Source organism: Moschus berezovskii, chromosome X, assembly GCF_049115385.1.
Source record: "Moschus berezovskii isolate FMDL1 chromosome X, NW_MosBer_1.0, whole genome shotgun sequence".
Lineage (NCBI taxonomy): Eukaryota > Metazoa > Chordata > Mammalia > Artiodactyla > Moschidae > Moschus > Moschus berezovskii.
The window spans coordinates 121,318,996-121,335,035 of NC_142488.1; the positions used below are offsets into that span (position 1 = coordinate 121,318,996).

The 16,040-nt window shown below is 41.2% G+C and overlaps 1 protein-coding gene and 1 long non-coding RNA gene across 12 annotated transcripts in view; one reads left to right on the plus strand and one right to left on the minus strand.

The window, feature by feature from the left end:
* Positions 1 to 16,040, minus strand: part of ENOX2 (ecto-NOX disulfide-thiol exchanger 2) — a 299,140-nt gene that overhangs the window by 63,003 nt on the left and 220,097 nt on the right. For all 11 annotated transcript variants that reach the window (XM_088834185.1, XM_055437793.2, XM_055437789.2 and 8 more), the window contains one exon: positions 6,835 to 6,990. In XM_088834185.1, coding sequence (XP_088690311.1) covers positions 6,835 to 6,990 — 156 coding nt within the window. The remainder of the gene's footprint in view (positions 1 to 6,834; positions 6,991 to 16,040) is intronic.
* LOC148773441 (uncharacterized) overlaps positions 1 to 16,040 on the plus strand; it is a 115,736-nt gene that overhangs the window by 13,292 nt on the left and 86,404 nt on the right. The gene's annotated exons all lie outside the window — the stretch shown is intronic.

The window sequence follows — 16,040 nt, forward strand, 5'->3', positions numbered from 1 at the left end:
GGAGGGACTGATGCTAAAGCTGAAACTGCAATACTTTGGCCACCTCATGCGACGAGTTGACTCACTGGAAAAGACTCTGATGCTAGGAAAGGTTGGGGGCGGGAGGAGAAGGGGACGACGGAGAATGAGATGGCTGGATGGCATCACGGACTCTGTGGACATGAGTTTGAGTGAACTCCGGGAGTTGGTGATGGACAGGGAGGCCTGGCGTGCTGTGATTCATGGGGTCGCGGAGAGTCGGACACGACTGAGCGACTGAACTGAACTGAACTGAACAGGGTGGTGTTTGGGGAGTCTTAATCATCAACCTTTTGGTTCCAACCAGTCTGGGGTCTACATGTGGTGAGCATGTAGTCACCATCTTCCACCTGGGATGGGGGGAGGGTCAGGGAGAATGGGGTGTCAGCCTCTGCATAACAATTCAAAGATCTGTGTCAGATTGTTATGCAGATCCCTTGAGGAGGAATTAGCACTCTGCTTTATTGCTTAATTATTGTTCCAAAAGCTATGTTGCTTAAATGCTTTTCCTTTCTTTCTGTATGCTATCACTTCTCCAATTATTAATTATAATTGCTTGTATCTGCTCTTTGGCACTCAGGGAAGGTCTAGGAAAACCTTTTCCTGCAAACAAGAAATAGGGGACATGGAGGGCCTTTTGTAGCCTGTAGGGCCCCGAAGGGTTCTGCTCAGTCTAGAAAACATCTAGAGTCATGTTTTCAAATCTAAGGCTTTAGAATAGAGCCCTATTGTTGAATCCTTCTGAAGTTTACTATTAAATGATTTCAATTGTAACTAATCTTCTTGTGAAGCAAATAATCACCTTTTTATATAATGTGAGTTAAACCTAGTTAGGTCTACCTTTAAGTCCATTGAGAGACTCTAAAGAGTGTAGTTACATGGAATACTGACAATGTAAAGGCTCTTTCCCTTGACTACATCTGTGGGATTGAAAAATTCTGTGATGAAATCACCACCCTGTTTAGGTGCTGTGATTATTCTGTGGTGATTGTCTGCTAAGTAAAGGAGCATAAAAGCCACCAAGAGTAGTGTCAAGAATGCCGGGGATTTATTTATTTTCCTTGGGTAAATGTAGCATTTGTTGAGATTTAGGTGTGTTGCCACCAGCAAGGCAATGGGCTGTACTACCTTCCTTAATGGATAGTACTTGTTCTTTAATTAGCAGCTCAAAGCACTTTGCTGTCTGGGCCTGATTTTCTAATCCCACAGAAATACAGTGATCTGGGCACAGCAATGGTAACTCCATAGGAGAGCAAATTCAAAGTCCACCTATTAATCAGGTAATGTGCTAAGCTCCTGTAACACCCCAATCACCACTCCTGGATGGAGAAGAAGAAACTTCCGTGTAAAAAGATTCAAGATAACTGGGAATAAAAAGCACTCTAATCCCTGGTAATGGAAAAGGAGGAGCTTTTGGTAATTCTAATTACAACTAAGCAGCCGCTCTGGGGAGCTGTATTGGGACAATCAGCATTCAGATCAAAGTCACTGCTGATCCTGGAGAAGTGAGGCAGGGAGCAGCACATCAAATAAACCACTTCCACCAATAAACCACTTGCACCCTGTTTTTCAAAGGGGCATCACAGACCACTCAATTGGTTTGCCAGAATTTGCATACTGCAAAATCGTTGAGTTGATTTCATCAGACAGCCCAAGATTGAAGGTCCTCTAGACAATCAGCAGGGGTCGGGTATATTTTAATGTAATCCCAACTGATTGGAAGTAATCAGAAGGCCAGTGAATCTATTAATTTATCCACTTTCTCTAATTTTCTCTATAGAGCCCAGCCCTAGGAGCCAAAATAAGTTCAGTGGGTTTTGAGATGGTAAAATGAAATGATTGCTCTTTTTCTGGCTCCTGGGTGCTTCCCCACATGCCTGCACACAAATAGCAGATGATATTCCACCATTTACTCCACGCTCACTGTTATTTCACAGTAGATGAAAAATGTAACCTCTCCACATAGAAGGTCTATTAGCTGAAGTGAAAAATCTTCACAGAATTGACTTCTCTGAAGAGAGGGTGTTGTTTCTCTTCTTATACCAACTGAGGACTGTTAATTGGGAATGCAGTAAATCTCTGATAGCCACCCTGTGAAAAAAAAATACCTGTGTTCCAGAGAGTTTCTTTTGCCATATCTCTGACTCCTAGGTTTCCCTGGTGGCTCAGATGGTAAAGAAACTGCCTGCAATGCAGGAGACACAGGTTCCATCCCTGGGTCAAGAAGATTCCCCAGGAGGAGGGCATGGCAACCTATTCCAGTATTCTTGCCTGGAAAATTCCATAGACAGAGGAGCCTGGTGGGCTACAGTCCATGGGGTCACAAAGAGTCAGACACGACTGAGCGACTAACACTTTCACTGACTCCTAGGAGTGCATAGTCAACGCCAGTCTAGTTTGATCCACTGAATTTTTAGACCAGAACTGATTTTGCTGGGTCTAGATCAGAGAGGTTAAGCTACTTACCCCAGATTTCATGGCTATTTAGTGACAGAGATCTGGGATATGACACCAGGCCTAGGTTGCTTTTGGGTTCTTAATTGTTATACCCATACTGCCTGTTTTATTAAAGGCACAAAACTCTACTCATTTTCTCTTGCTTTTCCTAATATACATTTTGAGGGACTTTTGCCTAGGTGAACAATTATTCTGGTAGCTCCATTTTTAATGTCAAGAATCATGTTTTTAGAAATGGATGAAACCTTGTAAGTATCTAGGCTAATCTAACCTGATAGCCTCACTTACAGACAAGGAAACAGACCCAGGGAGGTCATGTGACTAGCCCAAGATTCCCTCAGGTGATGGAGCTGGGGTAAAACATAGTTCTCTTGATTTTAATCTGGTAGTTTGCTCACTATTAATACTGCAATACTATTGTTGCACATTTGATGTAGAGCCACCTATAAAAGTCTAGTGGTCAGTTGGCTATATGTGTCTGAAGCTCAGAAGAGAGCCATGGACTGAAAAAATAGATTCGGAAGTGGTCAGCATGTGGTGTAATTACCTCATGTTCTCTTGACTTCTAGACCTCTGACTTCTCCTTCCGTATTCATCCATCCATCCCTCTACCATTCATAAATATTTATTGAACATATACTATATGTCAGATACTTTTCTCAGTGCTGGGGATATATTAGTGAACCAAACTGACAAAAATTCCTCCTTTTGTGGAGTTTGTGTGCATGCATGCATGTGTGTTCAGTCGTGTCTGATTCTTGAAGACTCCACAGACTGTAGCCCACCAGGCTCCTCTGTCCATGGGATTCTCCAGGCAAGAATACTGGGGTGGGTTGCTGTTTCCTACTCCAGGGAATCTTCCTGAACCAGGGATCAAACCTGGGTCTCTTATGTCTCCTGCATTGGCAGGCAGGTTCTTTACCACTAGCACCACCTGGGAAGCCCCTCTGTGGAGTTTTCATTCTATAAATTGCTTGTTAAAAGGTAGTAAGTATTAAGTGAAAAATAGAGAGGTAAATAGGACTGTGAATGTGGCAGGGAGGACTGAACTTTTAAATAGGTTGTCAGGGTTACTGAGGAAGAGACATTTGAGCAAAGACTTGAAGGAGGCAGGTGAGTTAGCCAGGCAAATATTTGGGGGAAGAGTATTCCAGACAGAGGAAAGAGCCAATACGAAGGCCCTGTGATGGAAGAGTGCCTAGAATGTTCATGGAATTGCATGGAGGCCCATATAACTGGAACAATGGGTGTTGCAAAGGAGAGTTGTAAGAGACAAAGTCAAAGAGACTGGATGAGAAAGGGAGGCCCTTCTATGCCTTTAAACAGACTTTGGCCTTTAAGTAAAACAGGGAGTCATTAATGGGTTTTAAGTAGAGGAGGGACATGATCTGACTTAGGTTTTAAAAAGGATGACTCTTGTCTGCTCTCTTGAGAAAACATTGTAGGGGGTCAGGGTGAAAGAGGAAGCACGATTAGAAGAATATGGCAATAGTTCAGAAAACGTATTATGGTGGGTTTAAACTGGGTCACAGCAGTAATTATCATGAAAATGGTAGAATTCTAGTTATATATTTTAAGATAGACTTGACAGAGTTTTCTAATAGTTTAAATATGGTGTGTGAGGGAAAGAGAGTAGGTTAAGGATTACCCTTAAGTTTTGGCTGATTAATTGAAAGGATGCAGTTGCCATTATCTGAGATGGAGAAGGATATTAGTGGAGAAGGTTTGGGGACAAATACTAGGGGTTTTGTTTTGAACATATTAAATATGAGATGTCTATTTGATATCCAAGTAGAGCTATCAAATAAGCAGTAGGATATGAGTTCAGGGTTCAGAGACAGGCTCTGAGCTAAAAACGTAATTTAGAGTATCAATGGCATGGGGCTTCCCAGGTGGCTCATTGGTAAAGAATCCACCTGCCAATTCAGGAGATGTCGGTTCAATCCCCAGGTTGGTGAGATCCCCTGGAGAAGGAAATGGCAACTCACTCCAGTATTCTTGCCTGGAAAGTCCCATGGACACAGGTTATAGTTCATGGGGTTACAAAAGAGTCAGACACAACTTAGTGAGTGACTAAAACGACAACAAACAACAATCGTTGGCATACTTTCTTTCAGTATGAGTACAGACAGAGAAGAGGTCCAAGGACTGAGCCACATGACTCTCCAATAATAATAAGTCAGTGAGAACGGAAGGTTATCAGCAAAGTAGATTGAGAAGAAACAACCAGTGTGGGGAGCAAAACCAATAAATAGTGTAGTGTCCTGGAAGTCAAGTGAAGAAAGTATATCAATGAGTAAGGAGTAGTCAACTGTGTCATTCAGAGCTATTGGGTCAATTAGGAAAAGACTTGAGACTTGACCATTGGGTTTGGTATTGTGAAATCATTAGTGTCCTTTTTTTTTAAAGGTATGAAAAAAGTTTATAGAAACTAGTGACGTAAAATAAATACATATTATAATGTCGTGTCATTGTTATCTATTAATTTATCAAATATTTTAAAAGTATATTATATAAATGTCACTGTCATTGCCCTTATAAATGACTGGTTTCCAGGCATGAATGAGAATGCTTGTCTAACTTTATGAGTGCTGAATACATTAGTGTTATTAATCAAGGGACATTGTGATAGAGGGGTGGGGCAAAAGCCCAAGTGAAGAAGATTTAGGAGAGAAGAAGAAAAAGACTGGAAATGGTAAAGATGAAGTCTTTTGAGGATTTTTGCTGCTCAGGAGTGTACAGAAACTTTTCTCTCTTAACTCTTGAAACATTAGAATTCCTTAGGTTGTCCTGCTTGGTAATCCTCCTCTTGATCTATATAAATCTCTCTGGTGGTTATTCTAGCAGCTTCAAATGATCTAATGTTTCAAGAAGGATGAAGGTTTCAAGAAGCTCTAAATATAGTAGAGGAATAAAGTAATGTAAGGACTAAAAAGTATCCATTGGATTTAACCCCCAATATTTTAGTGAAAATGTATTAGAATGATAAATGATTAACTACTGTTTTAATTTTAGTACCTTTCTCATGGAAGTGTTTGGGAGATGGTAGGCTTAGAGGTAGGTTGGAAAAGGGAGTGAGATTAAATAAGAGTTGAACTTGACTGAATTGTGGGCAAGTAGAAATGATAGGTTGAAGATGGTCACATGATGCTGTGGAGACAGGAAAATTAGGATCACTAGGTTGATCACCACCTAGTTCTACAGGGGTTAAGTCATAACCCACTGCATTTGCTGACCAACAATGTATCCTGAGAGGAATTCAGGATGAAAAGCAGGATGAGGCACTCTGTGATTTGGACAAGCAGGCCCTAAGGCTAGTTCAATGTATATTTCAAGAAGAATTTTAATAACCCTACATTCTTGAAGCCTCCCATCCATAGCAAAGCACTAAAGTCATTCACTTGAGATATCTGTTTTTGGTGATTAGCAGTAATCATTTATGAAGATATATGCTCGACTGTATATATTTTCTAGCCAAAAATCATAGATAAGCTGAGCTGTCTCCTACCTGTTTGGAGTAGTTTTACTCAGAGCAAACTGAGTTGCTGTCTGCTGGGCTGTAGTTCTCACCAAGACCCTAAATAAAATTTAAACTCACAACTCTTATTTTGTGGGTCTTTCTTTAAGTTGGCAAAGCAGACCAGTGAAAGGCTTTTGAAGTCCAGAATTTGGACTTTGAATTTGTGGGCAATGGGAACCCTGGGACTTTTAGGGTTCTGTATATGTGACAAAGACCTGGATAAAATGTTAGATGAGAGAGAGGGAAAGGAATCAATAGTAAAGATGCTCTCTAATGAAGAAACAAGAGAGAAGCAGATCAGACTGGTACATCAGGAGACTGTGAGAGCCCCTAAATCACCTGACCTTATTGCTGAAAGGCCACTGGGTATAAGAGACAGGCAGGAATAACTACTAGGGTTTATGATCAAGGCTTATCAGACATGGTTGGTGGGCTCTGGAGAAGATAAGTCAGTCATACCAGATTCCTGCTCTTCCCATTGCACTTGCTCGTTCCATTCACCTTTAAAAGTCTTGGGACTATTAACAAAAATGGTACTTTTGCCATACTCTCAGCAGAGAACTAAGGGAGGCTTCTCTGTTAGTGCTTTCCCCACTCAAATAACCTGAGCCCCCTTTCAACAACATTCAATCCTAAAAAGCAACTAGAATGCCAGTTCACTTTAAGCTGTGTTAAGAATGTTAAATTTTGAATTCAATTCCAAAGCTAGTTTCCCTCCCAGAAGCTACCACTTTATAGGCACTAATTGCTTTGTCAGGACTCTTAATACCAAAATGAATAACTAAAGGATTGATACATCAAAACATTTTGACTTGTGTGGAGAAAAAGCAGAGTATTACTTGGATTTGGAGGGAAGAGTGTGCAGCTTTTACAGTGTATGATCTCTTTTACTACTGGCATATCTGGTGGAATTGGAGGAGGTACTATTCCTAGGCCAGGCATCATTGGAGTTATTGGTGGAATTCCAGTCATCATTCCAAGAGCAGGATCAAAATCTAAAAAAAGGAGAGGAAATAGAGAATAATCAGTTATACCAGGCAAGATCAAGTAGAGGCTGACTGTTACCTTATAAGCTTCAAACCAAAGGTCTTTTTAAGACAGAGGCAAAATATTTAAGAAAACACATTAGTAGCATTCAGTTCAGTTCAGTCACTCAGTCGTGTCCGACTCTCCGCGACCCCATGAATCACAGAAAACCAGGCCTCCCTGTCCATCACCAACTCCCGGAGTTCACTCAAACTCATGTCCATCGAGTCGGTGATGCCATCCAGCCATCTCATTCTCTGTCGTCCCCTTCTCCTCCTGCCGCCAATCCCTCCCAGCATCAGAGTCTTTTCCAGTGAGTCAACTTGTCACGTGAGGTGGCCAAAGTATTGCAGTTTCAGCTTTAGCATCAGTCCTTCCAGTGAACACCCAGGACTGATCTCCTTTAGAATGGACTGGTTGGATCTCCTTGCAGTCCAAGGGACTCTCAAGAGTCTTCTCCAACACCACAGTTCAAAAGCATCAATTCTTCAGCGATCAGCTTTCTTCACAGTCCAACTCTCACATCCATACGTGACCACGGGAAAAACCATAGCCTTGACTAGATGGACCTTTGTTGGGAAAGCAATGTCTCTGATTTTTAATATACTATCATGGTTGGTCACCGGACCCTAAATATTATAATTGTGCATTTTTATTTAGGGCTATTTCTGTTTGGCCAGTGATTATTTGTCTCTACATCTCATTTTTATATCCAAGGCCTTTTGTATTGAATAATATGACTGCGCCTTATCCATTGATCTTGCCTTCCACTAGTTCCCAACACACACTCTCTGCTCCATTCAGACCAGGCTTCACATTGTCCCTTGTAACACTTCCTGTCTTTTTGCACTAAAGCATGGTGTTAAAAGCATACAGTTTTGGGGTTTAGGCAGACGTGGGTCCTAGTTCTACCATTTGATTAGGAGGATGAATCTTTTGTACCTCCATTCCATCATTTGCAAAATGGGGTTAATTCCAGCTACTTTTATAGGAATCTGTGAGGAATAAACAATATGATGAATGAAATGTGCCTAGCATAATGTATAGCACAGAAATGCTCAATAAATAACTATTCTCTGTGCCTTTGTTCCTGTTGTTCTCCCTGCCTGCCGGGAATCATTCAAGCCTCCCCAAATTCTCCCCCATGGTTCAAGGCCTAGCTCAAAGTCCCACGCTCCCTGAAGAACACTTTCCAGATAATTCTAGTTCATTTTTATTTCTGTCAAAAAGTGTTCTATACCTGTTGCCACTGAATTTTATTTTGCATCATCTTTTATTAATATTTCTTTCAGGTTTGCTTCTAGAGTGTGTGGGAGCCCCCAAACAAATATGTTTATGGGGCTTGTCTAGATACACAATTTGACTTACCCCAAATCAGCACCAATGCTATTCTGGTAGCCCATGTGATACCATGAAAGAAATACCATACCAGCCAGCTGGAGTGATTTACTTGCCAGGATACTATCCTGGAACCAAGACCCTGGGAGGACTCTACAGGCATGAGTTCAGAAGTTTCTTGGGGAATCTAGTTGAATCCACATGTGGCATAAAGGATTGCAGAGTGCAAAGGGGAAAAATGGGGACTGGGGTCCACACAGGTGCAATTTGAGATTGGGGCCCCTTGCTTAGATGATACTACAAGCCTTGGTCAATCCCAGATACTGGAGAAGAACCTAGAAAATTTTGAGAAAGGTGCTTCTTGCCATCAAGGCCCACATAGGACCTGCTCTGGACTGGGGCACCTATCCTGATGGTACCACCTACCTGGCCAGTCCTTGGCTCTGGAAAGGGACTTAGAAAATACTGAGACAGTAATTCCAAAGCACAAAGTCCCCTGATGTGAGGGGCCATGGCAGGGGCCCCACTTTCCTGAGTCTAAAGGCAGTACTGATTTCATTGTTTAAAATTTGTCTCTATAACAAGATGCATGTTTTTGAGAGAAGGGAGTGCATTGTCCTTCATTTCCTCACCTCTCATTCCTGCCGTCTGTTAAGGAAGGCACAGTGCACTGCAACAAAGAAAGAGTTGCATAAGGAGCTCTGATGATTTAGGGGTAGTCACAGTAGCAGTGGTAGGTCCTAGTTCCCCAAACTTTACCCTGCTCACCACTCAGGCCCAAGGGACAGTGCCTTCCTGTCTCCTTAAGGTGGCTCTGAGCCTCCCTGGTTGGCTCTCTAAGATGTTGAAGGAAGTGTATCTAAACAGTGGGAAGAATCTGTGGTTCACACAGAAGCAAAACTCCGGGTACAGTTAAGCCCAGAAGGAGGGAATCTTGTGACTGGGCTGATAAGCAGGTGGGTGGCACACAAGCAACACCCATTGCAAGCCAGCCCAAGAGAGCTAGGACATTCCCCATCCTCCCATGTGCCTGTCATGCAGAGATGCCAAGACCCTGAACATGTTTGGGAAGAAAACATTTTCTTCTAAGAGGAAATTTTATTTTTCTGAAAACAAATTTACTTTTAACCCTCATGCGTTATCTCAGCCAACACACAAGCATCCACTTGTCCCTGTGTGTGTGCTCACACACACGCATCCTCCTTTCTTTCCTCCCTGTGGTTCTCATCTCTACTTTCCTCCATATGCTAGTTGTATGACCATGGGGGATATTTCTTAATATCTGTGTGCCTCCATCTCCTTTCTGGTAAAAGTAGGGATAAATAATGACATTTAGCTCAAGGAATGAAAGGACAGAACAGATATAAAAAGCTCTGGCTTGACAGATGGTGGTCCTGATAGGTAAATTTCCTTCCTTCCGTTCCAGACATGTGTCCACACACTAATAAATTCATTTGCTCAGGCACTCACTTCCACATCCCACGAACATTTGTGATAGCCTCCTATCTGTCAGGCTCGAGACAGGGGGGCAGGACTTTTTTCCCATCTTGGAGAACTTAGGGCTCCTGACACTCTGTGTTCCTATGCTGTAGAATAAGAGCGCTGTGGTTAAGAATGCTATTATGTCTTTGGAACATCTGATCTCTTGTGTATAAGATTTTGGAAAAATTGTTAACATTATTTCCCCCACTTACAAACTGTTAATTTTCAGTAGGAGAAGATCAGAATAGATTGTGTGCCAACTAAACAATCCCATCTATTTCTCCCTCCTACTGAAATGTTTGTCTTCCTTTTATTGTTCTGCCTGCCTCCTCATTGTTATTCAAATAGTTCTGTCACTCACAACTCCACCTTATCACAGATTACAGAAACATCAGTTCATTAAACAAGTTATGCCACTTCAACTGAGAAAGAAATGCCTGTCTCCATGTACTGTCTACTAATAAATGGAGACAAACAAAAAACAAATACACAGGATAAATATAACTCTTGACTGATGTACTCACCACTGTGCTGTTCAGTATGATTACATTAATATTTCATGAAATTCATTTAAAAGCAAGTATATTCATGGCATATGGCTAAAGCCAGAGTAGATAAACTCCCTTTCTTCTTTGCATTCAATATGCCAAGAGTTCCATAGGCTACACTGCCTAGCAGGGCTTGCTGGAGGGCAGGTTGTACATTGCACATGACATTTCAAGGGTTCCTATCACATTGATTATTTCTTTTGTTTCTCTTCAACCATGAAGACCAAAGTAGACTTGAATTTCTAATACCAACATAGAAAAATAACTGTTTGAAATCATGGGTCTTACACAAGTATTGCAGAACCTGAAAAGAATCAAAGAAGTCCAATAATTTAAAATACATTGGGAACAGAATACCAGAAAAGTTCTCTTCCTTTTCCATATCCTATTCTGACTTGAGGAATACAGCCAATATGTAGATAGTATTAGCACTTTACGTTAGGAATTCAAACTTCTGAAGATTTGAAATTATTTCATAAAAGGGTTGTGGAATAGGCCAAGGTATCCCCCCGAAGTACTTTCACAATAAATGCCCTGTTCTGTTTTGTTTTTACCATATCTTCTTCTAAAACCTTTCCCCTACTGCCTTCTTGATTCTTGACATAGCTGTTGGTGGAAGTGTCATAAGATGTTGGTTTGCATTTCCTCTTCTGATTCATGTATTTTCCGAACTTCAGCTTACTGGAAATGCTGCAAATGCTGTTTTGTAGTTGGGTCAGCTTGCTCCTCTGAGTTGCAGCTCTATTACATCTCTATTACATGATTTTTAAGTAATGTTTCAGTATAGCCTTAATTTTTCCTGCTGCCTCGCAACTTGCACTTAACTCAACCTAGAGTAGTTATCTAGCAATATTACTGCCCTCCATTCTCTGTACCCATCTGAGCCAGGGAGCTGCAATGGAGGCAAATGTCCTTTCTCTGTTGCCGTCCATTCATCCGCATGTCTATCCACTTGTATACCCTTAAATATATTGATGCCAGCCCCTCGGCAGGTGTTGAGGTTGAAGGAATGAGTAAGATAAAATCATCAACCTCATAGTTTAGTTTGGGAAAAGCCATGCAAACAGTTACAATGCTTCATCATCACTTATTATTATCATCACTATAATTGCTTATTGGGTGCGTCCATTGTGCTAGGGACTGTGCTAATATAATCTCATTCCAAACGACCTATGGGCTAGGTACTATTATTACCTTTCCTTTTATAGATAAAGAAACTGGGGCTCAGAGGGTTTAGTCACTTGCCCAATGTTACACAGCCAGTAACTGAGACAAGACCTAGGATTCAAATCCAGATTGGTTCAACTCTAATGCTCTTAACCACTGTACCACCTCTCAGTGTACTGTTTTCATGAATTAATTTAATTACAGGTATGAGGTGAAACAGGTATGCTAAAAAACATGGTAGATGAATAACAAAATGTTTCTGTATAATTCTTTTTTCCAAGCATGGTGGATTGAAGGTGGACACAAAATTCTTTGATTCCCCTTCTGTCAAGAGGTAAGGTCTGTGCCCCATCCCCTTGAGGATCTGGATGGGTTCTAGAACTGCTTTGACCAACAGAATATGGCAGAAGGGATGTGGTGCACGTTTTCAGGGCCAGGCCTTAAGAGAGAGAAAATGTTTACTTGTCTCTGGGAATACTTGCTATGGGAGCTTCCGTTACAATGTAACAAGTCTGACTACCATGCTGGAGAGACCATGTGGAGAGGGCCCTAGTGTAAATGGAAAGGAAGGATCCACCTGAGCCTAGTGTTTTATCTGTCCCTGCCAAGGTGCCATGCTTCCCAGGTGGCTCAGCAGTAAAGAATCCACTGGCCAATGCAGGACATGCTGGAGATGTGAGTTTGATCCCTGGGTCGGGAAGATCCCCTGGGGGAAGAAATGGCAACCCACAGTATTCTCATCTGGAAAATTCCATGGACATAGGAGCCTGGCAGTTTACCATCCATGGGGTCACGAAGAGTTGGACAAACATTAGTCTACTCTGCTTTTTACAAAGTCCATGGGTCCACAGGAAGAAAATGATACTTTTTGTCAGAATAAACTTGTTTTCTACCTATCCAACCTGTAGAATCCTTCAAATGTTCCTGTTCAAAAGGCTTTCTTAAAGTTGCTTATCTCCACAGCCAAAATTTCCTGTTGAGATATTCAATATATGTATTGTCACAGTGTTAGATGATTTAGAGGCCTTTGTTCTAAATCCAAAGTCTCAACTGAGTTTCACTATGGAAATGATTTGGGGAAAGAAAGTAGCATTTTTGAGAGTTGTATTTCAAACACAGTGCTGGATGGCTTCTGAAACAGAATTATCTCATTTAATCCCCACAATTTAAAGGGATAAACTGGGGGCCAGAGAGAGGTGACTGGCCCAAGGTGACATCCTTAGAGGGTCAAGTGAAGGGTTCAGCCCTGGGTCTGGCCCATTCTTTCTCTAAGCACCATCCTGTATACTCGATAACCAGAGAGACTCAAGATGGACTGGAGGGGGTTATCTTACAGCAACAAAGCTAATTAAGGCCAGAAAACACAACTTTGTGGTTAGGGAAGTTGGGATTATTTTAAGAGAAGAATACTGAAGGAACCAATAAAATAAATAAATCCAAAGTCTTTCACTTACAGGTGAAGTTGGAATTGTGGCAATGTATGAACTAGAGATAGGCAAATATAGGAGCTGAGGTATTTACTACCCTGCTTGCCTTTTCAGAACTGGACCCTGGTTCTGGCTGGCTGGAGGCCCCTCTCTGCCGTCAGAAAGGTGACTTCTCCATCCAAGTCCCCCTAGATCCATTAAAGGCATTTCTAACTTTTTAGGTATTCCAGAGACCCTTGATCACAAGGAGGTAGTCTGTATGCACAGTAAAACCACTGAAATGCAATTATGGATTAGTCTAAAATAAGTGTTCCAAATAGGATCTAATTATACATGCATAATTAAGCTATTTTATAGAAAATTATGATTCCAATTCAGGTATACATTTACGGTACATTATTGCAATCTCTTTAGAGTTCCTACAAAATTCATTAGAAAATGAAGAATTATACCTGGGTACTGAGAAATTTTAACTCACTACAGTCCTGACTGCCTCCTCTCTACACAGATCCTTGAAAAATTTTTACAGGCAGACAACCTGAAGAGGGAACACAGATACCTAAGGACATCTTGGCTAAGTTGTGAGAAGATCTTGAACTTACAGCAAGTCATCTTGGAAATTTCTAAGTTTTTGCACAGGGACTCTCAAATTCTACCAAAAATCTGTCCTGCTTCTCCAGAAGATCATCAAAACCCCTGCTTCAGGCTAGTTGGAAAGCTGAGGCAGGGCCTGGTTCATGTACAATGTACATGAACAATGTACAATGACAAACGAGGAAGTAAGCTGGGCTTGGGTGGGTTATGTGGTATAATTTCAACTCATAAAGATTCTCCTTAATAAATATCAACTTTGATCCCAAATTTCAACTAATGAAGCTTTATTTCTTTAATATAAGTTTTTGCAATTTTCTATCTTTATAGCCCACCTTCCCCCTATTCCTTCCTATTTTGTTCTTTGTGTTCTTGTTAGAACATTTGGCAGATTCAGGGATGCTGTGAACACCTTTGGGAAGGCATTAGGGAGAACATTTCACACCTCATCTTTGGTTCCTAGATTTCTTGATTTTAGAGATGAATAAAATAAAAGCATCAGTTCAGTTCAGTTCAGTCGCTCAGTCGTGTCCGACTCTCCGCGACCCCATGAATCACAGCACGCCAGGCCTCCCTGTCCATCACCAACTCCCGGAGTACACTCAAACTCATGTCCACAGAGTCGGTGATGCCATCCAGCCATCTCATTCTCCGTCGTCCCCTTCTCCTCCCGCCCCCAACCTTTCCCAGCATCAGAGTCTTTTCCAGTGAGTCAACTCGTCGCATGAGGTGGCCAAAGTATTGCAGTTTCAGCTTTAGCATCAGTCCTTCCAATGAACACCCAGGATTGATCTCCTTTAGAAATAAAAGCATATACATCCATATATTTAAGGTTGCCAACCTCTTAATTTACCAAGAAAAGACATGGAAAAAAATAACAAAAACTAACCATGTACCATTTTGCAATTCATAAAAGACAAACATTTAAAAACCAAAAATATAGGAAATCTATAATCTCTGAATAAAAAACAGTCCTTTCAATTGAGCAAATACAGCTTCATGAAAAATACACTATATTCTTAGCTTCTACACTTTGCATCAGACTAGGGAATGCAGAATCAACTGGTCCTGTGTTACATCCCAGTGTTTGGTCTTTGGAGATGGCTCAACTATCTTAGTGTGCACCACTATATATGAAGATTTCTTTTTTTTATTATTATTTTTTTAAATTATTTATTTTAATTGGAGGCTAATTACTTTACAATATTGTATTGGTTTTGCCATACATTGACATGAATCCGCCCCGGGAGTACATGTGTTCCCCATCTTGAACCCCCCTCCCACCTCCCTCCCCATATTATCCCTCTGGGTCATCCCAGTGCACCAGCCCCGAGCATCCTGTATCATGCATCGAACCTGGACTGGCGATTCATTTCACATATGATAATATACATGTTTCAATGCCATTCTCCCAAATCATCCCACTCTCGCCCTCTCCCACAGAGTCCAAAAGACTGTTCTAGATAACCCTGTATATGAGACAGCAAGAGACACAGATGTATATGAAGATTTTTATGAAAAAATCCTTTCAGAACTATAGTGTCAAACACAGATACACATGTGTTAAGTGCCATGAGAAGTTTGACTTCTCCTAAGGATTGGTATATTTTTTCCACAGGGAAAATGCAAATTTTATAACTGATCAGGTTTCTCTTTTGTTTTGGCTACCTGGTCACAAATGCAGCTCCCCTTTAGAAACTGGGTGGGATTCTATGACCTATACATCTGAATTCTAATTACCTCCCTACATGGTCTTCACCTTCTCTTATCATTTATATTCTCCCAGATGATGGTTTATTTTACTTGTAATTTTTCTCTTTAACTATAATCTTTTTTATAAGCTGCCTCAAATGTTTCATGGAATGGGGTGATGAAATCAATTCAGGATTTAACAATTGTTCCCATACTGTATAATCTGGCATACCTTCCAGTCATTGGTGTCCCATTTCCTCTGCCTGGACTGTTCTTAGTTCCTTGTCTTTTTCACCTGACATTTAACTATATATCCCTGAACACTGAGCTCAAATGTTGTCCCTTCTATGAAACTTCCCTGATCACTATTACACCTCCTCCATTCCACCCTGGATGAAACAAAACTTTTCCATGTGTATCTACTATGACACTTGCTTCATTATAGTGCAGTGATACAGACTTTGCTGCCTCTGCCACTGGATTCTGAGCTCAAAGGCAATGATCGAAGAATTGATGCTTTTGAACTGTGGTGTTGGAGAAGATTCTTGACAGTCCCTTGGACTGCAAGGAGATCCAACCAGTCCATCCTAAAGGAAATCAGTCCTGAATATTCATTGGAAGGACTGATGCTGAAGCTGAAACTCCGATACTTTGGCCATCTGATGCGAAGACCTGACTCATTTGAAAAGACACTGATACTGGGAAAGATTGAAGGCAGGAGGAAAAGGGGATGACAGAGAATGAGGTAGTTGGATGGCATCACTGACTCAATGG